The sequence below is a fragment of the Monodelphis domestica genome, chromosome 1 (assembly GCF_027887165.1).
Source record: "Monodelphis domestica isolate mMonDom1 chromosome 1, mMonDom1.pri, whole genome shotgun sequence".
Classification (NCBI taxonomy): domain Eukaryota; kingdom Metazoa; phylum Chordata; class Mammalia; order Didelphimorphia; family Didelphidae; genus Monodelphis; species Monodelphis domestica.
The window spans coordinates 170740314-170762019 of record NC_077227.1 but is presented as its reverse complement, the minus strand read 5'-3'; the positions used below and the strand labels follow the sequence as shown (position 1 = coordinate 170762019).

The 21706-nt window shown below is 37.1% G+C and overlaps 2 protein-coding genes across 9 annotated transcripts in view; one reads left to right on the top strand and one right to left on the bottom strand.

The window, feature by feature from the left end:
- Positions 1 to 12595, bottom strand: part of CCPG1 (cell cycle progression 1) — a 79687-nt gene extending 67092 nt beyond the window's left edge. For 3 of the 7 annotated variants that reach the window (XM_056809893.1, XM_056809867.1, XM_056809887.1), the window contains exon 1: positions 12331 to 12595. The gene's annotated coding sequence lies outside the window, so the exon portion shown is untranslated. The remainder of the gene's footprint in view (positions 1 to 12330) is intronic. The other 4 variants (XM_056809872.1, XM_056809853.1, XM_056809856.1 and 1 more) reach the window with 4 other exon arrangements.
- A 71-nt stretch (positions 12596 to 12666) lies between these two features.
- On the top strand, positions 12667 to 19624 carry PIERCE2 (piercer of microtubule wall 2). 2 transcript variants are annotated; one of them, XM_007479714.3, is made up of 2 exons: positions 12667 to 12909; positions 18987 to 19624. In XM_007479714.3, exons 1-2 carry the CDS (start codon positions 12907 to 12909, stop codon positions 19341 to 19343), a joined length of 360 nt encoding a protein of 119 aa, XP_007479776.1. In that variant the 5' UTR covers positions 12667 to 12906; the 3' UTR covers positions 19344 to 19624. The 2 variants fall into 2 exon arrangements, with proteins under 2 accessions (XP_007479776.1, XP_056665937.1); XM_056809959.1 differs by lacking the exon at positions 12667 to 12909 and adding an exon at positions 17089 to 17226.
- Positions 19625 to 21706: the final 2082 nt, after the last annotated feature.

Sequence of the window (21706 nt, the reverse complement as noted above, 5' to 3'; positions counted from 1 at the left end):
AAATGAGAATTACAATGAATAAAATTAATTAGTTAATAAGGTAATTAATACAATTAATTTTAAAAGATATTTAAAAGGTTCATTGTTGCTTTCCTTTCAAGTGAGAAAAGAGTTTATCAAATTGAAATCTATATTTAAAATAACAATTGTGCCACCTTTTCAATTTAATTACAATTGATGGAAAGTTCCCAGGAAGACAACTCAAAAAAGTAACAATTTCTACTTTATAATGCAACAAACACTTTTTCCACAATAGAACCTCCTCCTAACAGTTCATAGGAAATGAGTCTGCACTTTGTTTTAAGTGAACCAAGACTAGCAGGCCTTAAAACACCCATATCCACAAAGAATATCTGCATAATTTCGCACAACCATACTAGAAAGAACAAGCAGCAGATGAAAAAATGCCTATTATCCAGATTCATTTGAAAGGATATCCTATAGAGTTTGTCCAACAGTATGCTTAACTGAAACTGGAAAAAATAGACAAGTATCAGGTCTCAGAGTGAAAAAGAAGAGCACCCTGGATTGCTTTGGGGCAGCTGAAAAGCATTTTGATAGCCCTTCTATTTAAAACTTACATTTTAAGTATTGCTATATGGTAGCACCACAGGGAATTACACTATCTCCAAAGAACTAAATATGAGCTTCACACAATGGAAATGCACTTAGTGAGAATAAACAAACTGCAACATATAACCAACCTGTTGTTGTTGTTGTTCAGTCATTTCAGTCATGTCCAATTCTTCAAAACCCCATTTGGGATTTTTTTGGCAAAGATACTTGGAGTGGTTTGCTATTTCCTTCTCCAATATAACCAACTAGGAACTCTTAAGCAAAAGAAGAGTAGAGAATTTTCTCAAGAAAATATAAGAATTTAAAATTTAGATTTTATGTTAATATGAGAATTCTATAGTAATATGGTTGCCAATTTAAAGATATTATAATTAAAGTCAAAATGACCTTTAGAATCTTTATTTACAAAGAGGTGGAAAGAGTGAAAGTGAGAAAATATAAGAAGAAGGTAGATAATAATCTAGCCTATCACCCTAAGTGCTGTTCCAGTATGGGGCTCAGCTCCAGTAAGGCTTCACTATTTCCCCTTGTCCCTACCCCTTGCCCCCATGTGGATTTTCAGTAATTCTCAGCCAGAAATCTGGTGGTGTCCACAGCAAGGGTTCTACCAACGCAGCCTCCTGCTGGAAAGGAAAGTCTCTCTGGAACCAATTTTTCCAGAAGCCAGGAAAGGAAGGACAGCTATTCACCAAGGTGAAGCCCTCCAATACCAAAGTTCAAAGGAGAAGATCCAGGAACCGTCCTCCAAGAAGTAGTTCAAGAGCCAAAGTCCCCATTCGAAGTGAAGTCAAAGACCAAAGTCCCAAGACAAAGTCCCGAAGGAAAAGATCCCCAGACAGGAAGGTCAGGACTTTTTATAGTCCTTTTTCCACATCACTTCCTGTCCCTTCCTCCACTTTATGGGAACCAATTGAAGTCTTTCAATTTATTTAACACTGCTGAGGGGCGGGCAGCAGCCTCTGGAATTGTCACCCACTTTAGCAAGTGACTTGTGAACTCTCTTACTTAGTATTAAGTAGGGGTGCTTAAGTTTTTGAGTGATTAATTTTAAAACTGCTGATTGATAGACAAAGTTTCATTCACTCTTCACAGAATCATATAACATGGAAAGTATGAAGGGGTCACATGACAAGAACAAGAGATAAAAAATAGATGGACAATTAGTGTTCCTATGGCAAAGAACCAAAGAATACCTCCAGCACACTGGGTAGGCTGATAAAATGTGGGTATCAAAATTGATGCAATCTTGCAGAATGATAAATTTCCTGGTGATGAGATTTTTTTGGGCAGATGATGAAGAAGTCCATTGTCCAAGGTTACAAGCATCAATCTACTTGAATACACCAAATGCTAGCTTAAACTGAAATTTATCTAACATTGCAGGAACCTCTTCTTTCAAATATAAATTATATGCTATAATTTATCAAGTACATCTTCTGTAATATCCAGTGGATCCATCTATTACTGCTTATTTTCCTTTCAAATTACAAAAATCAAAACTTAGAAGTATAGCACACTTAAACCATGTAATTCTTAGAAACAAAACTCATAACAGAAATGGTTTTAAATTATAAATAATGGCTTAAAGCAACAAAACAGAAATGAGAGGATAATATTTCCTTTCATTAGCCAAAAGTCAGTCTATGCTGGACTCACTAGTCCATTAAACCTTATCCCTACTTATAAGCTAACTACAAATACTAACAAAATGCACTAAATCTCAACATCTACAAATCCAATGCCTCACCAAATCCAGATAATCTCTTCTGAAAGATTAGAAGGTTTACCTTTTGACAATCAATTCATAAACTGACCAATTGAGAATGAGGTATCTTTTAAGTAAGAAAAGCCAAACACATAAGGTTTATCTCAATATACCAGTTAAAATGAGAGGAGACAATCAAAATAAGATCAATTTCTACAGGTTATTAGATATTATATTTACCTCTTGTTTTATGTCTCAAGGTCAAAAACTCATTCCTTATTCCCAAAACACTGGTAAAATTTAGCAGCCAATTGAGTTCATTTGAACAGTTTCTATTTGCTAAGATAATGAACACAAGGCAAAACAGGATGAAGAGTGTATACTAATATAGTATGACTGCTTCCAGTCTGGGTTTCTCAGGATCTCTTTGTTGAATTTAATTGAAGAGATAACACTGAACTAAAAGACAGAAGACAGGTTCAGGTTCCCATTCTAACATTTACTAGATATGTAATGTTGGACAAGTCTCTAAACTTACTCCTTCATCCTCAAAGTGGAAACAAGTATAATGAGCTTGAAGAGGGGATGGAATGAGATCTGCCAGACAAGCCAGAAGGAGAACTACTATAGAGCAAACTCAAGAGTTCTTTTAAGGTTACAAAGTGCCTACCTTACAATGTTATAAACGATCTCTGTATATATCAATTATTATTATTATAATCATTAAATTATTAATAAAACTATATGCTGCTATGTACAAGGATACAAAAGTGAAAAAGAACCATCACTTCCCACAAGACATATACACAAATGAGCAGAATATGAATGAAGTAGATTGTGATAAAAACAAAGGCAAGACAAAACATTCAAAGAAAATGTGAGGGAATGAAATGACAAACCATGAATCTAAAAGAATCAAGAAGAAACTCGCCACCCAAAAACTGACAGAGAGGCAATGAATTTAAAATACAGAAGGCAGCCTACATTTTTAGAGAAGGCTAATAAGGGAATTTATTCCACCATATGTATTGAATGATTGTTTTTAAGGCTGCTCATTGTGGTATGTAAAGGGAGAGTGATTAAAAACATTCTTCTTTATTTGAAAAATGAGAATAATAAAACTATTTTTAAAAAGAAAATGTGAGTGAGAGAATACATCTGGCTGAGGTAGACAAGGTAGAAGCTTCTGGAGGAAGTGGTATTTGGGTTAGGATTTTAAGTACCAAGAATTCAAAAGGAATAATGGCTGGATTACAGGCAAAGGGAAAAGCCTGTCTTAAAATGTGAAGGCAGAGGGCATAGACTGGGATAGTAGTTGTATCATAAAGCATTGATTCTTAACCTGAGGACCATGAACTTGTTTTAAGAATATTTTTATTGCTGCATTTTTCTAAATCAAATTTTACTTTTTTAATCATTGAAAAACTGCCTTATTTCCCTCCCAACCAGATATGTATAGTAGTCAAGCAAAATGAATTTTTACAACTGGCCATTTTAATACATGCACATGCATGTATATAATATATATGATATGCATATGTATTACTATATGTTTCATTCTGAACTGACTCCATCAGGATGGGGAAAGGATGTTTCATCATTAGTAGCTAGTCCTTATGCTTATCAGATTTTCTATGTCTCTCAAAAATGTTTGTCTTTACAATATTTTTGTCATTTTATAAATGATTCTCTTGGTTCTATTCACTTTACTATGCATCAGTTCATTCAAGCCTTCTAGATTTCTCTGAAACCATCATTTCAAATAACACAACAGCATTCTATCACATGTATACATCATAACTTGTTGGACCATTCATTGATCAACTGATAGGCACCCCTCAGATTCCAATTCTTTACCTTGCCCCCCCCAAAAAAATAAATAAATAAAGGCTGTATTTTTTAACAGCTTTGAGAGTTTGTTTGCTAACCTGGAAAGATTCACATGAACTGACACAGAGTGAAGTGAACGCAAGAGAACATTGTACATGGTAACAGCAATATTGTACAACAAACAACTGTGAATGACTTACCTATTCTCAGCAATCCAAAGAACTCATGATGAAAAATGTCATCTGCCTCCAGAGGAAAAAATCTTATGGAGTGTGAATGTAAGCTAATATATGTATCTTTCACTTTCTTCATCTTTTTGGTCTGAGGTTTCTTCCCAAAAATGACTACTATGTAAATATGATAACCTATATCAGATTACCTACCATCTAAGGAAGGGAAGAAGAAAAAATGGGAGGGAGAGAATTTGGAACTCAAAAATATTGAAAAATGAATGTAAAAAAGTATTTGCATATAATTGAGGGGGGAAAAATAAAATTTTCAAAAGAAAACCAAAGTGCTGTATAAAGTTAAATTATTTTTTAATACTAAAGATAAATTATTATGATTGATCTTTTTACTATAGTGCATGGGATGAGATTAAATGTGCAATTCTCAGTGATATTTGGCTAGTAACCCTAAATTTTCAAGGCTACACTACAAGCCAGTATTTCCTGGCAGGACAGAACTGCCCTACCCCTATCTCCAACACAAAAGCCTTTTGGCCCCTTAGGCTTGAGCAAGAAGAGGGAGAAAAAAAAACAAAAAAACCTATATTTCCCTCATAAGAAGTGTTTTAGGGCATGTTTTTTTAAGTGCTTTTCCTTTAAAATTGTTGTTTAGGGGGCAGTTGGGTGGCTCCATGGATTGAGAGCCAGGCCCAGAGACAGAGAAGGTCCCGAGTTCAAATTTGACCTCAGACACTTCCTAGCTGTGTGACCCTGGACAAGTCACTTGACCCCATTGCCTAGCCATTACAATTTCTTCTGCCTTAGAACCACACAGTATTGGTTAGGGTTAGTGTTGGTTATATATACAATATTGATTCTACAACAGAAGGTTGTTGTTGGGGGTTTTTTTAATAAAATAAAATAAAATTGTAGTCTAAGGGGGCAGCTGGATAGCACAGTGGATTGAGAGCCAGGCTTAGAGACCTGAGGTCCTGGGTTCAAATATGGCCTTGGTACTTGAGCATAGCCTAAAACTTTTCTAGCCTGAGGCTTGCTCCACTACTGCACAGCAGCTAATAAAGCCACTAGTTTTCCTTGAATATTTCTCTTAGCCTCCTGGACTTTATTTTTGGGTGCTCCAGGGGTATCCATGATTAATGACGCCCCAAAAGGCATTCCATAGATATAGTAAAATATTTCTGACAGTAACAATAAATACTGCCAACTAATTCGAATGAGGCCACTCATAACTTTTTTTTTTTAAAGAGTTTGTTTTGCTTGGGAATAAACCTTCCTTTAATCTACCCTCTTTCTATTTCCCTTCTCCTGTCTCCCATTTCTCTCATTTCCCTATTGAGTGAAACATATTTCTGTACCCAACTGTGTGTATTTTGACCACTTCATTTGAGAGTGAGGTTCAAGTGTCAACTACCTCTGTCTGTATCCTTGTATGAGATAATTTCCCCATACCTTCCTTTTCCTGCTCCCTCTTCATTCTCCCCTCCCCCCATCCTTCTTTTAAGATTATTGAGACATAACAGAGCCACTCCCTTAATGAGTCCAGATGATGCTAGGATAACTGCATTTCAATATAAGTGGTTACCTTTGTAATCCTAGGTATTTTGTTTTATGAATTTTTTGAAAAATTTGCTCCGAGAAGAGCTCTTCAAGCTTTACTAGACTGCCAGAGAGGTACATGACATTAAAAAAAAATGTTAAGAACCCCTGCTATAGTGTGTATATGGGGATATAATAAAACAAGTCTGGAAAAGTAAAGGCCATATTAAATGCCAGGGTAAGGTGTTCTACTCTATAAATGGGGTGCCACTAAGGAGTTCAGAACAAGGAATAACCCAATATGCTAAGGAAGATTACTTTGACAACTATCAAGTAAATAGATGAGATGCACTAGAAAGAAGAATCAATGGGATCCTAAATTAAGAAGTTAGTTCTGAATGAGATTTGATTCCAGATTTGGAAACAGGATATCTCATTCCTTATTAGCTAGGTATACTTATAAAACATTTCACCTCCACGAGGTTATATTTCCTCAATATAAAGTGGGAGGGCAGTTAGGTGGCTTAGTGTAATAGGAGGTACTCAAGTTCAAATCTGACCTCAACCACTTCCTAATTGTGTGAGCTTGGGCAAGTTACTTATATCACCAATGCCTATTACTCACTACTCTTCTGCCTTGGAATTAATACACAGTATTGGTTGGTTTAGGGTTTTTGTTTGTTTTTTAACCCTTACCTTCTGTCTTATTGGTTCTAAGGCAGAAGAGTGGTCTTGCCCAGGGTCACATAGCTAGAAAGTGCCTGAGGCCACATTTGAACCCAGGACCTCTTGTCTCTAGGCCTGACAGTATTGATTCTAAAACAGAAGATAAGGGCCCTAAAATAAATAAATATATAAAGATAGGAGGGGTTTGACTAGATGATTTCTAAAGTTATTTCTAAATCTAAATTAGGAGAAAAAGAAGATGACATAGGAAGAGATGTACAGGTAGATTTAAAAAGTATTGACAATTATTACTAAATAGAACTAAAGTAAGGATGAAGAAGAGGATTTGTACTCAAATCCCTGGCAGGATAGGAGTATTATCCATAATACTAAGGAAGTTGGGGAGAGGGGTTAGTAAAATGATTAGTTTAATTTGAACAAGCTGAGTTTGAGGTACTACTAGTGGATCGTCTATATCAGCGGTTCTCAACCTCTCAATTTGTAGCAATGAGAATACATAATGCATATCAGGTATTTACATTCTGAATCATAACTGTAGCAAAATTACAGTTTTGAAGTAGCCACCAAAATAATTTTTTGGTTTGGGGTCACCGCAACATTAGGAACTGTATTACAGGGTCACGGCATTAGAAAGGTTGAGAACCACTGGTCTATATGGAGATGTTGAACAAGTAGCTGAAAATGGAAAATTGGAGCCCAAGGGGAAAATTAAGGATATATATAATATATGATTGCCAAGAGATTATATAGAAAGATGAGAGAAAAGGACCCAGAACAAAGCCTTAGGGTACACACATATCTGGAGAATGAGAGGAAGCTATATTAGGAGCAGGATCTGAACAAAGATCTTCTGGCTTTAGTCGTTCTTTTCACCATTCCAGGAAGCCTATCCCTCTCTATTTACTCAAATCTCCTAATTCATTCCCTTCTCTCCACTAACACAGAATTTACCCTCATTGCCTCTTTCCTAGACTATCACTAGTGGAAAGAACAGTAAACAACCTGGGTTCAAATCCCCAGCTTTGCCAATTGCCAATTGTGACCCTATACAACTTCTCTGAGTCCTAGTTTCCTCATTTGTGAAATGAAGTTGGACTAGGCAATTAGGATCCCCTCCTTTCGCTCTTCAGTTTTCATAATCAACCCATCCCATAAGCCAAAGCTTTATCATTTATGTTTGGTCAGAGTATTAGGCACACAATCGTTAACTACCAAAGGCCAGGATGGAGATGTTAGGCTTTTGTGGGGGAAAAAAATCAAAATATGAAGGCTTTTTGGGGGAGAGAGGCTGGATAAGGCTGAGAACGAGAGAGGAGAGATATGGAAGAATGCTCAATGGAAAGAGATCAAAGAGGGGAGGGGATCAACGGACAAATGGAAGGGGAGAGGACAACCATCAGCTGTCAAAGCAACATTCACAAAGTAAAGCTCTGCTCATGTCATTCCAGTGGTTCCCCAGTACCCTTAGGTTCAGATATATGCTATCCAGACTTTGAAGACTCATATTTATGGTGTGTACACTCCCCTTTCTGCACACCATAGTCCACCCAAAATGGACTGCTTGCTATTATTTGTCATACATGCCATTCCAAACTCCATTACCATGCTTTTGCACAGATCATCCCAAAGGACAGAAATGCATTTTTACCTAACTTCAGCCTTTTACAATCCTTACCTAACTTCAGAGCTCAGTTAAATATCACTTACTAGAAATTTTTTTTTAATTCTACAGAGATGCCTCCCTCCCCCAATCTCAGCTGCTAGTACCTCCCATCCTACCACCTACCAAAAGTACCTTAAATTTACTTTGTAGCTACAAAAGAAAGTAAAGTCCTAGAGAGCAGGGACTTTGTCTTGTCTTTGTATCTCCAAGTGATATAGGCAAAGTGCCAGGAGGAGAGGAGACAGAAGTATTTATAATTGTTTAGGAGGTTCTAACAATTTGTAGCTAAAGATGAGATTAGCCTTAAGTAAATTTTGAAGAAAAACATCTAGGTGATGACCCAGTCTTCAATCCATCTAGTCTTCTATCCTACCCCAATAGACAAGAAAAATCAATCATCCAATAAACATTTGTGTGCTAGGTTCTAGGATACATTAAAATAAAAAAAGGTAAAAAAGTCTCTGTACTCAATTTTCATTTTCTAAAAAGAGAGACAATATGCAAACAATTATGTACAAATAAGGTATGGCCAGGAAAAATTAGGGGTGAACTCGGAGGGAATCAGGAAAGGTTTCAGGCAAAAGGTAAAATTTTCACTGAAATTAGGAGCTGAGGAAGCCAGAAGATAAGGAGAAGAGAGAGAATTCCCAACATGAGACAGCCAATGAAAATGAATGAAGTTTGGAGGAATTTCACTAGCCAGTATCATTGGCTTACACAGTGTAAGGAGAAAAATAAAGTACAAGAAAACAAGAAAGAAAGAGCTTTGAAGGCCATACAATGGGTTTTACATTTGATCCTAGACACAACAGGGAACCAAAGGAATTTATTGAATACATCAGTGACATGATCAGATCTGAAATTTAGAAAGATCATTTTGATATGCTAGAGTAGGACTGATAGGTTGGTCAAAGAGAAGGCTATTGAAATAGACTGGAAATAAGTTGAGAACTTGTATTCAATTGGTGGCACTGTATAAGGAAAGGGGACATTTGTGAGAGATGTTGTGAAGGTAGAATTGACAGGACAAAGCAACAGACTGAATGTGGGAAAAGAGACAGACAGACAGAGACAGAGACAGAGAGGTGCTGTGGATGCAAGGCCAAAAGTAAGAAAGTATGAAAGATTTGAAGCTTAAAGTAACATTTGTCACTCTCAGGGTCTTTTGTAGGAAACTTGAATTAAACTCTCATAAAAGATAACATTTACATTAAAAGTTTTCCTTACAAACATGCAAGAAGCTTTTGAAGGCCAGGTGAGGTTTACCCAGAGCCCTGAAATTTGTACTATATCTAGATAGTTGCCTACTCTGGCTAAAATACTATTTTGTCTGGTTCCTACTAGTCTGTCCATCATAAGTTTCCCCTATTTAATAAAACATATCTTTTCATCCAACAAATATTCAGTGCTTCCAGTAGAAAAGGTGAATAGAAAATAAAAAAAAGATAGTCCCCTATCTCAAAGAACTCTAAAGTTTAGTGGAGAAAATATGATGAGGACATTATCTCTGATAAAAAGATATTTTGTAAAAGTGACAGAGTCCTAGCTGTGTGACTCTAGGACAAGTCACTTAACTCTAACTTACTACTCTTCTGCCTTGGAACTGATACTCAATGTTGATTCTAAGATAGAAGGTAAGGTTTTGAGGTTTTTTAAGTGCAAGAGGGGAGTTATACAAATTAAAGTGACAGATGGCCACATTCAAACCAGAGTTTAAATTCCAGTCTACTTTCTTAGCACAAGTCACTTAGACTCTTTGGGCTATTAAGTTTCCTCGTGTGTAAAAAGAGAGGGATGTTCCTAGATGGCCTCTGAAAACCCTTCCCAGCTCTAGATCTAAAATAAAGTCAGTCGGTCAAAAAACATTTATTAAGCACCTACTATATGAGTTAGGCACTGTGCTAGATAGAAAAAGATAGAAAAACAGTCCTTAAAGAGGTCATAATCTAAAGGAGGAGACAACAAGCAAACTAATATGTACAAACAAGCTATATACAGTATATAATTAACAGGAAATAATTAACAAAAAACACCAGAATGACAAGGGTTGGGAAAGATTTGAAGCCAGGATGCAGAAAAGCAATTAGTTCTGGTTAGGGGAACTCAGAAAAGGCTTATGGACATAAAATTATAATAGATGTAGATCTGGAGGCCTAAGGTTAAAATGACTTGCCCAAGGTCACATAGGTAGTAAGCATCCTCCACTATCTTCTTTCCTTTCATAACTAAACTTCAAGAAAAAATTGCCTATACTCAGTGCCTCCACTTTTTCCCTTTTCCCTTACAATCTGGTTTACCTCCCCACTAGATAGACAAGGATATGGCTCTCCAAGTTCAACAATGATCCCTAAATTACTAAATTTAATGGTTTTGACAAACGTAGTAACATACCCAGATGTCCCACTGACTTTTCAAACTAGACTTGTACAAAACATAACTTGGTATTTTCTCCACTTATTAGGGCTTCCAACTTCCTTATTTCTGTTGAATGACCCACCCTTCTTCCCACTACCCAGGTATACAATTTCAGTAGCATTCAAAATTTCTCATTCTCACATCCCAATATCCAATCAGTTGTTAAATCTTGTCATTTTTACTTTACAACATCCTTCACATTTCTCTCCCTATCTACTTACATACCACACCACCTTAATTAAAAGGCCATCTCCCTGAACTATTGCAATAGCCTCCTAATTGGTGGTATCCTTGTCTCATGGCTCTATCCCCTTCAACCCATCAATCACAGAGCTGCCAAATTTATAATCCTAAAGTACAGGCCTGATTATTTCATGTCCTTTCCACAGTTCAAGAAGTATCTGTGACTACTCATTACCTTTAGGATACAAAGTCATCTGTTTGTATCCCATTAGATTCTTGAGAGCAGGGTCTGTTTTCACCTTTCTTTTTATCACTTCATTTTTCTTTTTATCTCCTATGCATAGTGCCGGGCACATAATAATCTCCAATAAATGCTTGTTGATTTGACTGCCTGGAAAGTAAGACTGGGGCCAGACTGTGAAATACCTGTGAAATACCCCTTCACAATCTGGATCCAGCCTATTTTTCTGGGCTGATAACACATTTATGCTCTTTCAGCCCAACCAGTTCACTTGCAATTTGCTGTATACCACATTTCCGGCCTTTGCGGTTTGGTACAGGCTAAATTCTACCCCCACTCCCATACCTAGAACGCTCTCCCTCCTCATCTCCGACTGTAGACACCCTAGCTCCCTCCCCAGACTCAGCACAGCTCAAGGGCTGTCTCCCTCAAGAGGCCTTTCTTGGCTTCTCCAAGTCGTTACTCCCCCTCCCCCACTCGCTTTGTATTTATGTTGAAAATACTGTTATTACTTATCACAGTCCTGGTATTCTCCCAGGAGAAAATATGCTCTTTGAGGACAAAGATTGTCTTTCACTATCGTATTTGTATCCCCAGAGCCTAGCACAGTGAAGGGCACGTAGTAGGGGCTTAAATGCTTGTGAATTTTGATTGCCTCTTGGAAGAAATCCAACCCGGGGGGATGTGCAGGCTGGTACAAGGGCAAAGAGGTGAATAGTCAAAGGGGATGGGAGTGCTGCCCAAGGAGAGTTCCCTATCCCTGGGGACCTGAACATCCTCCAGCTCTTCTCTTGGGTAATAAATAAATATTGTCTGGATTGACTCGAAACTAGGGAAACTGGCGATCCCCTACATCTCCCCACCCTAGTTCCAACGTCAGGATGGAAGTGGCAGCTCCCATTCCAAACTGGATTCGGTCGTTATCAGACGGTGCAGAGAAAAGGAAAAAATAAGCTTCACAAAGCAAATTCCACTAAGCAGGATCCGTGGTGTTGGTAGAGCGTTAGACTCCACGCCATATGGACCCTGTAGGCTTCATCCAAGTCTGGGGAAAGGAATCTCATATCTAAAACCCCTTCCCTCTTTCCATAAATTCAAGTCACACGCCCCAAGTGGGGTCTACAGACACCCGAAGAGTTGGTGCGCGCAGCCCGGAGAAGCCTTGGAGCTTCTCCCCGGAGCTGCTGAGTGGACTGAGGCTGCACCCCTAATCGGAGCCGACCCCGGGAGTCAGAGAGAGTGCCCGGCCCAGGCAAAGGCAGTACCAGGAGTCTCTGCGAGAACCCAAACGTAACGCGAGTCATACCTGAAAGTGGCCAGAGCCACCTCCTGAAGCCAGCGCTAGCACTCGTCCTGGCGGCGATCCGAGGCTCAGGTCCCCAGTGACGCCTCTCATAAAAACAACAACCTGCTTCACAGGCTCCTGCGGGTGAGACGACGGATGAGACCGGCGGAGGCGCCGAAAGGCATGCTGGGACACGCAGTCCTTCCTTCGACCTGTCTTTGAAGAAAGGTGGTCTAGGAACTACAATTCCCATAGAGCAATGCGGCTCCGCCGTTGGCAACATCAGGAAGCAGCGGCTCGCCCAGGGTGTCAGCTGTGCGATCACAACATCCGGGCCTTAGCGCTAAAAGGGGTGCACGAGCTCGTTGTTATGGAAACGGGTTCCGGGACTTCCCCCGCGTTGATCACTTTACTCTGATTGATCTCGAGGGCGGGACCCAGTTTGTCTTAACTCTTCCGCTCTATTCCGCTTCCTGAGGGAGTGGCTGGGCATCTAACACTATAACGGGTGGGACTCTCCTGGCCGCCTCCTCACCCGCCCACAGCTGTTTTGGTTTAATGTAGCGGAAACAGCCTTTGCTGAAAAGGCTGAAGAAAATGGTGAGATATTCCTCCAGAAAGGACTGAAGAGTACTTACTGGACAGGACAGGTGGAAGGGAATAAGTGATGGAGAGTTGGTGGGGAACTATTTTTAAAGGTTGATGATACTTAAGAATTATTGGGAAGGGGGACAATCAAGTTTAAATTCTCTTGCTACCTTGGTGATAAAGGGGGGAAGACTGCGGGGGGAGGAAGTAATTTGCCCTAAAAGACCAACTTGTGTTGTTGGAGAGCCACCAATCTTTAACCCACCCCAAGAACAGTGTGAAAACAGTGCACACAGAAAAATAAATTTTGTCGCTTATCTGAACTAAGTGACAATGGAGTAGAAGGTTAACAAAGTGCTTGGATGGCCCCCTTTTTTAGAGTCAAGGCAAAGAAAAGATGAAATATGATGGAAAATAAGTTGTTAGCTTAAAATGTAAACACACCTTAAATTTACTAGGCAAATTTCAAAACATATTCACTTTCAAGGCAGTTCCAAAAGTTATAGTTAAAATGTGATTTAAATTGTTATTGTTGGGGCAGCCAGATGGCTCAGTGGATAGAGAGCTAGGCTTGGAAAGGGGAAGTCCTGGGTTCAAATGTGACCTCATTAGACACTTCCTAGCTGTGTGACCCTGGGCAAGCCACTTAACTCCAATTGCCTAGCATTACCACTCTTCAGCCTTGGGACCAATATTAGTATAGATTCTAAGACAAAAAGTAAGGGTTTAAAAAAATAAATTGTCCTCTCTAGTGGAACCAGCTATTCAGGAAGATTAAATAGGAAGATAACTCAAAATGGTCTAGAGAAAAATCAGAAGTCTCAGACCTGAGAGACCTGGACTTTCCCAATCTTCGTTGGATTCAACTGCTAGCCAGCTGTGTGACTTTAGGCAAATAATATAATTGTTCCATAAATCAATTCCCTCCCATTGTAAAATGAATATAATTATACTTCTGTATCACATGGTTTTCAAGTAGTCGAAATGAAAATGCTTTGTAAAAGTTAAACATCTGTAAGTATAAGCTTTTGTCATGTTAGAATATAGTGAAGCATTTCCGAGATGGGTCATGCCTCCAGCTATTTTAGGTTGTGGTTTGTTTACTTCCTTCAGAGTAAATATGGGACTATAACCTCCATGCTTATTGGATTGTACTAAGGATCTGCTAACACTACTTATTTCATCTGTTTAATAGTTTCAGTATTCATTGGAATGGAATATGATTTAGTTCTATCAGCCAGACAGTTGATGTAGCTGTATTATTATATGTAGCTGTATTATTATATTATATTAATATATTATATATATATTATATTATTATTATACTCTCAACCCTATGATCTAGCTGCACATCCTTGTTGCAGATTTTCACTGTTTGAAACAAGACTTTGGAGATTGAGGATCAAATGAGGTATTTGTAAAGGGTTTAGCACAGCGCGTAGTGCATAGCAGACAATAAATGCTTTTTAAAAACTTAAAAGATGGAAATGACATATCTAATGAGGACTGGTAAAAAATGAATTTGCCTAGAAGCCTGCAAATTTAATTTTAAAAAGATTTAAATGGAAAAAAGGAGAAAGAAGAAGAAAATAGTCTATCTACCAAAGTAGGTACCACAGCGAATCTTTACAAGCAAAATGAGTTTGACTCTTTGGAGGCTAACTCAAGATGACAGATTGAACTTCATTTAACCTGAAACTTAGTGGGACGGATCAAAGAGTGTATGGTAGCAATGTAAATTTAGAAAATATATTTATATGAGGAAGATCAAGCATATGAGTAAGGAAGTATAATAGAAAAAAGGGATAATAAAGGGAGAAATTGCATTAACATCCTAGGTCCATGTTGGCAAAGTTATGGCACATGTGTTCCCTTCCCCCTCTCCACATGCACCTGAGGACATTTCTCCCATAACCCACCCAATGGGACTGTTTACTCCCTTCCCTGTCTGGGGTAGGGCTCACATACAGCCATGAGGGTTTTAGTTTGGGCACTTGGTCTCCAAAAGATTCGCCATCACTGTCTTAGGTGTATACTACAACACACCTTCATAGAAGCAAGAAATAAATTTACTTTAAAAAAGATCACAAACCTGTCATGAAGACATGATATACATAGTAGTAATGAACTGTAGTTATCCAAATACCAACTTGAGGTTTCTCTGTCTAAAGCAGTGTAGTTAATAATTCTTCACTCATCTTAATAATTACATCTTTTCAAAAGGTATATATACCAGCAAAGTGGAACTGCAATTCTGCACCTGATTTTTACCACCAAGGAATAACTGGTTGGTTCTTCAAGCAAAAATGATAGCAACCTTGGGAGGATACAACCTTCCAACTTAGAGTTTATGATAAATTTCAAAAGATTTAGGGAAGAAACAAATATATTTTAGAAGATTCTGAAGTATAAATCGGCCTAGAAAAGATAGGAAAGTATAAAGAATAAACTTCCAAAAATGAGGAAAGAAATTTCAAATTAAAGAGGAGTTTTCTAAAGAATTCATGACATGCACAAAAGAGAAGAAATGAGCACATAGTAGAATATGAATACAAAGCAAAGTACTATTCTTTAAGAAGAGTGTTAAGAATGTTAGTGCTCAATGAACTAAGGCTGACATCCTAAAGATGACAAAAATAGGAGAAAGGGGGAAAATCAAATAAGACCACTGGTCAAAAGGCATAGAATAATAATAACAAAAGAAAGAGCTCTCAACTCTTCTATTCTCTCTAATCTATTCTAATCTATTCCACAGTTGTTTTTTGTTTGTTTTTTAAACCCTTACCTTCCGTCTTAGAATCAATTCTGTGCATTGGCTCCAAGGCATAAGAGCAGTAAGGGCTAGACAGTGGGGTTAAGTGACTTACTCAGGGTCATATTTGAACCCAAATCTCCCATCTCTAGGCCTGGCTCTCAATCCACTTCACCACCTAACTACCCCATTCCACAGTTTTGAAAGAACTAGTGAATATGAACTGAACCATTGCCAGTTGTTTTTAACAAAATCATGGAGAACAGGTTTGGGGAATGACAAATGTCTTGTTTCTTTTTAAGAAGTAAAGAACAGAATCTACATTATAGATCAATAAATTTGCCCTGAATTCCTAGCAAAATTTTATGATATATTTAAAAGGATCATGAGTGACTGTCAAAAGAGGAAAAAAATTATTGCAAAGTCAGTATGTTTCCAAGAATAGGTCATTCTAATCTTTTTTTTTTTTTAATGCTTTCTTAGGCAAGTAGATCAGGGAAATTTTATATATATTTTTATACACATATATACACAGCAAAATGTTTGAGTCTTGTCTTATACTTGAGAAGATACTGAGAAATATCCTCATCAAAAACTTATGTTCTTATGTCTTTTGCTTTTCCCCACCAGACCATCACCCTTGACCTAGTTTGACATCTTTGACCTTTTGTTCTTCAGCCATTGAGGCCCTACAGTATTCTTACTGACATAAATTTCTTCTTCTACTGCTCAGAACTCCTCTATATTATCCCATTCTCCCCTCTTTTACTTCAGTCTCTAATGAAGTAGTGGCCCTTCTCACCAAGGTCAACCCCTTTGTATGAACTCTTTGTCCCAGCCAATTGCCTTCATAATGACCAATAGTCATTCTATCTTTTTAGATAGAATGAAAAGAATGAGAGTCATATCTCTTTCCCTCCCTCTTCCTACCTCTCTCTCCTCCCAGCCCACACACCCATATCTCCCTAGTCTTTAAAATCCTCAGTAAATCTCAAGCTATCTTCTCATATTTCCTTTCTCTTCTCTAGCCAAATTCCTAGAAAACCACTGCCTTCAACCCTTCCTTTACTTCACTGTCACTCAAACTTTTGCAACCATTTAACAATTCAAATGAAGTTGCTCTCTAAAGTTACCAACCTTATGTACCCATTCTCATCTTTCTTTACCTCTCTGCTAAATTCAGCATTATTAACTACCATTATCTTGTATATATTCTCTTTTCTGAGTTTTTATTGAACTTCTTTCTTGGTTCTTTTTACCATTTTGAACTCTTCTTGGTCTCCTTTGCAAGATCATCATCCTTAAGTCAAGATTCCTGTGAGCTGCATATTGACTTAGAAAACCACAAACTAACATTTTTGTTTAATTGTATTTTCATTTATTTTGCTAAATATTTCCTAATTATATTTTTATCTGATACAGGTCCTCCTTGGAGTACCTACAGACTATATGTTTGATACCTATAGTGTACAGTGAGACTTTGTCCTGGATTCTTCTCTTCTCTACATTTTCTCACTCTGTGACTTCATCAACTCCCATGGATTCACTTATCTCTTTGTAACCGGTGACTCCCAGCTGTATGTATACTCCCCTAGTCTCTTTCCTGAGCTCCAACTCCACTGCCTATTGGATATTTCATGCTGAGTATTCCATAGACAGCTCAAACTTAACCTGTCTAAAATAGAAATCATTCTCTTTTCCCCAAAATCAATCTTTTGTGAACTTCTCTTATTTCTGTCAAGAGTACCACTAGTTAACAAGGTTCATTTGTTGTTAGCTGTGTCCTACTCCACTTGAACCATGGATAAAATCTATGTGGTTTTCTTAGCAAAGATACTAGAGTAGTTTGCCATTTCCTTCTCCAGGGTGTCCCCATTTTACAAGTGAGGAACTAGGGCAAATGGGTTAAGTGACTTGCCCAGTATCACACAACTTGTGTCTAAGGCTGGATTTGAATTCAGATCTTCCTGATCTCAGTCATAGGTTCAATTCATTGTAGTAACTAGCCTGGAGTACTCGCTGTCACTCACTTATGCATTCAGTCTATTACCAAATTTTCCTATTTCAGCCTTATCAACCTTACTTGCAACCATTCTCTTTTCTGCATTCATGTGACTACAACATTAGGAGAATAACTTGTATAATAACAACAGTTCTATAAAAACAAATAATTTTGAAAGCCTCAAGAATTCTAATCAAGCAGTGACCAGAGGACTGTGATGAAACATTCATCCCACTCTAACAAAGAAAACAGATTCAGAGTGCAGGATGATTATGAAGATACACACATATTTATGTATACACACACACTCCAATACATAGAAATAAATATCCAATGCAGGAAGTCCTTTTGCTTGATTATTTTTGTCACAAGGTTTATTATATTTGTCACAAGGTTATAGTTTTCCAGTGTGGGGTATGGAAGATAGAGGAAATAGTTTTGTTAATGGACAAAAATAAAAATTTTAAAATGCATTCAGTCAGTTGCCACATCCTGTCAATTTTATTCCTGTGATATCTCTAGAATAACCTCTTTCTCTTCATTCACATGCCTATCACACATAGTTCTGAACCTCATTAGCTCTCACCTGGACTACTACAGGTCTTAAAATTGTGCCACCTGCCCTCAGTCTCTTCCATCTTAGCTAACCCCACTTCACACACAGGTGTCAAATCAGTCTTCCTAATTCACAAGTCTAAAAAAGCTATTTACTGTCTTGCTATAAAACCATCAGTGGATCCCTACTACTTCTGAGAAAAATAATTTTCAAGACTGATATTTAAATCTCCTTTCAATCAGGTTTCAGGCAAACCAATTTCATATTACTTCCCATCATGCATTTTCATTATATTCCAAACAGATTACTACCTCATCTGAATTTAGTTTGTTTATATATACAAACCATTCCAAGCTTAAAAATGCACTTTTCTCTCACCTTCACCTTCTGAATCCTTATCTTCCTTTTAGTTTCAGCTTAGGTGATCCCTGCATTATGTAGTTTTCCTTAATGTTCCCTATACACACACACACACACACACACACACACACACACACACACACACACACATCTTCTCTATCTCTACCCCTTAAATATTCCAAAAATCACCTTTTCCCCCTTCTTTCCCTGTCCTACCTTATGTATATATATATATATATTCATGTTACATTAAGTAAGATGTAAGCTCTTTGAAGGCAGGAACTACTGCATTTTTTTAGCCCCAGAATCTACCAAAATGCCTCATACATGGTAGACACTTAAACTTGGTAAGTTGGACTTTGTTAAACAGAGTAACCCTATTTATCAAACTTTCTGAGAATAACGTATTTCTCTTTTAGGAAAAGAAAATTACTTCCATTAAGAAGAAATTGCCTCCAATGAAACAACCAAAACCTATAGACCATCCTCCCTGTGTAAATCCAGGCAATCCTGTATTTTCCTGTATGTTGGATCCATCTTCCCTCCAGACATCTAATACATTGTCAAAACCTCATATGATCATGTATAAAACAACTTCAGAGAACTATGGTGAAATGACACCTGCAGCACCATTTCTTCCCTGTGGCTATTTTCCAAAGAATGGCACATTTACAAGTCATCTTAGACTGACTGGAATGTTTCAGAATCATTATCTGAACACTGCTCTTGATAGGGGCAGAGTCATTGACTTTCCAAATTTTCAGCACACTCTCTGAAAATAGAATTTGTATGTAGGGGAAATTTTTGTTTCGGAAAAATGTGCATTTTAAATTAGAGCTAAAAGTCATTCATGTAACAAAACTATTTGGACAAGGTTAAAGATACTTTAAATGAATAGGCCAGGTTATGAAGGTAATTAATTGTCTTCTTACCCGAATGACAGATCTTTGTTTCTCATACCACCCCTATGGAAATTTGTAAGAAGCAATTGCCTCTTAAAGATAAGCTATTCAAAATCAATAAAGAAAACAAATATAATAAAAGAAATGAGACTGGATATGTCTTTAAGCCATTTCTTGGATTTACATTCTTCAAAAGAGCTTCAAAATGTTTTTTTTGATCTCATTTGTTTGTAAAACATCCTTCTACATATAAGTGACTCAAGGAAAATAATGAAGTAGAAAGAATTTTATCCTGTTCATTTTCAGATTTTTTAATCTCTAAACAAAAGGCAAAATAAATTTAAAATTGTATAAGGTATTACATGTATAAATATGGTTCTAAAAATACCTATGTTGTGTTTAATACCTAAAGAATTAACTTCACATTAACATATAACAATTCTACAGAATCCTCAATAAGTAGTAACTGATGAACCATTTCCTTCTTTTCTGGGTAGAATGGAAAATGTTATTACAGTTAAAGATATAACAGGCTTTTGGATGACCAAGAAGGAAATTCAAAATGGAGAAGAATAGATAAAGAACAGATAAACTGCTATCAGAAAATTTTAAAAGTTAAAGCATTTTCATGACAAGCCTATAAGTCAAAAATACAATAGTTGCAAGAAGAAAAATGAGCAAAATATCAGAATTTGACAGACTAGTTATATATAACTCAGCATGCCAAAGAGTATCCATGAAGTGTCTGGCTGAAATCTGTAACCTGTTATTACATACAGTCACTGCACTATATACCAAAACAACCCTAGACTTCCACTGTCACTTCCATTCTTAAAGATCTCACAGGATAATTGGTAAGTTTAATTTCTAAGATAGATAATTGCTTGAAGCTATACAATGCTAATACCTTGTGTAATAATGTTTTCAAAATATTTTCATTTTATACCTGTAATTCTGTGAGGTAGGTAGAAGAAATGCTATCATCTGGCACATGAGGAAAACAAAGGCATAAGGCAATGTAGAAAGTAACAGAGCCAGAATATGAACCAGGGCAGAGAAGGGCAACTAAAATGTCCAAAAGAAGATCTTCAATGTAAAAACAGACAACAATAGGACACTTTGCATGTAAAGATAAAGGCTAACAAGCATATAATCAAAGCCTATAAAATATTCCTCCTTATCAACAATATAGGAAAAAAAGTTTATATTCATTTTCATTGAGAATACTGAGAAAGTTTAGTTCTATATTATATTATTTCAATTTCTAAATCTTGATATAATTTTGTAGTTCAGGCTGTTTTTCAAATCTCTTCTCCATCCTTTGTTCCTAACAATCTAAGGAATGCCCCCCACCCCCAAAACAACTTCTGAATTAGGGTGATTGAAAAGTGAGATTATAAACTCCATCTTTGGTAAACAGTTATAAGCCAAGTATATCTGTGGGCAGCAGGATAGCATCATTGGGTTCCCCACTGAAATGAGGTATGGAGGTCAAAACTAAGACCCAACTCAATCTTCCCATCTAGATAACCAAAAGCTAGTAGAATCTTATGACCAGCCATAACTCCCTACTCCACCATGAAGGATTTGGGGAGAGACAGTAAAAAATTATTCCTCATTAGGTATTTACCAATTAGAGGCATCTAGGGGAAAGCTTCCAAAATTATATTTAATGACTTAAGAAGCCAAATGTTTTTGTCTTAGATCAGTTAAATTATTGATTTAATTTATTGGTTTAATTTATTATTACCAATTAATTTATTGGTTAGTGCTAGCCTGATCAATAAACCGATTTTCTTACCTAGAACCTGATTCTCAGAATTTTTAATCATCACAATACTTAGAGGGGCAGCTGGGTAGCTCAGTGGATTGAGAGCCAGGCCTAGAGACAGGAGGTCCTAGGTTCAAATCTGGCCTCAGATACTTCCCAGTTGTGTGACCCTGGACAAGTCATTTGACCCCCATTGCCTAGCCCTTACCACTCTTCTGCCTTGGAACCAATACACAGTATTGATTCCAAGACGGAAGGTAAGGGTTAAAAAAAAAATTAATTAAACATTTAGAAGTTCTCAAACATTAATTAGATGTTTTTCATAACATCAATGAAATGAACTTGTCACCACTTTCTTATCAACTACTTCAAACCAAATGTACCACAATTCTCTTCCAAGCCACTAACATTTAAATCTATTTTCTCCCAACATCAGAATTCTATAAATATAACTATGTTTACTTGA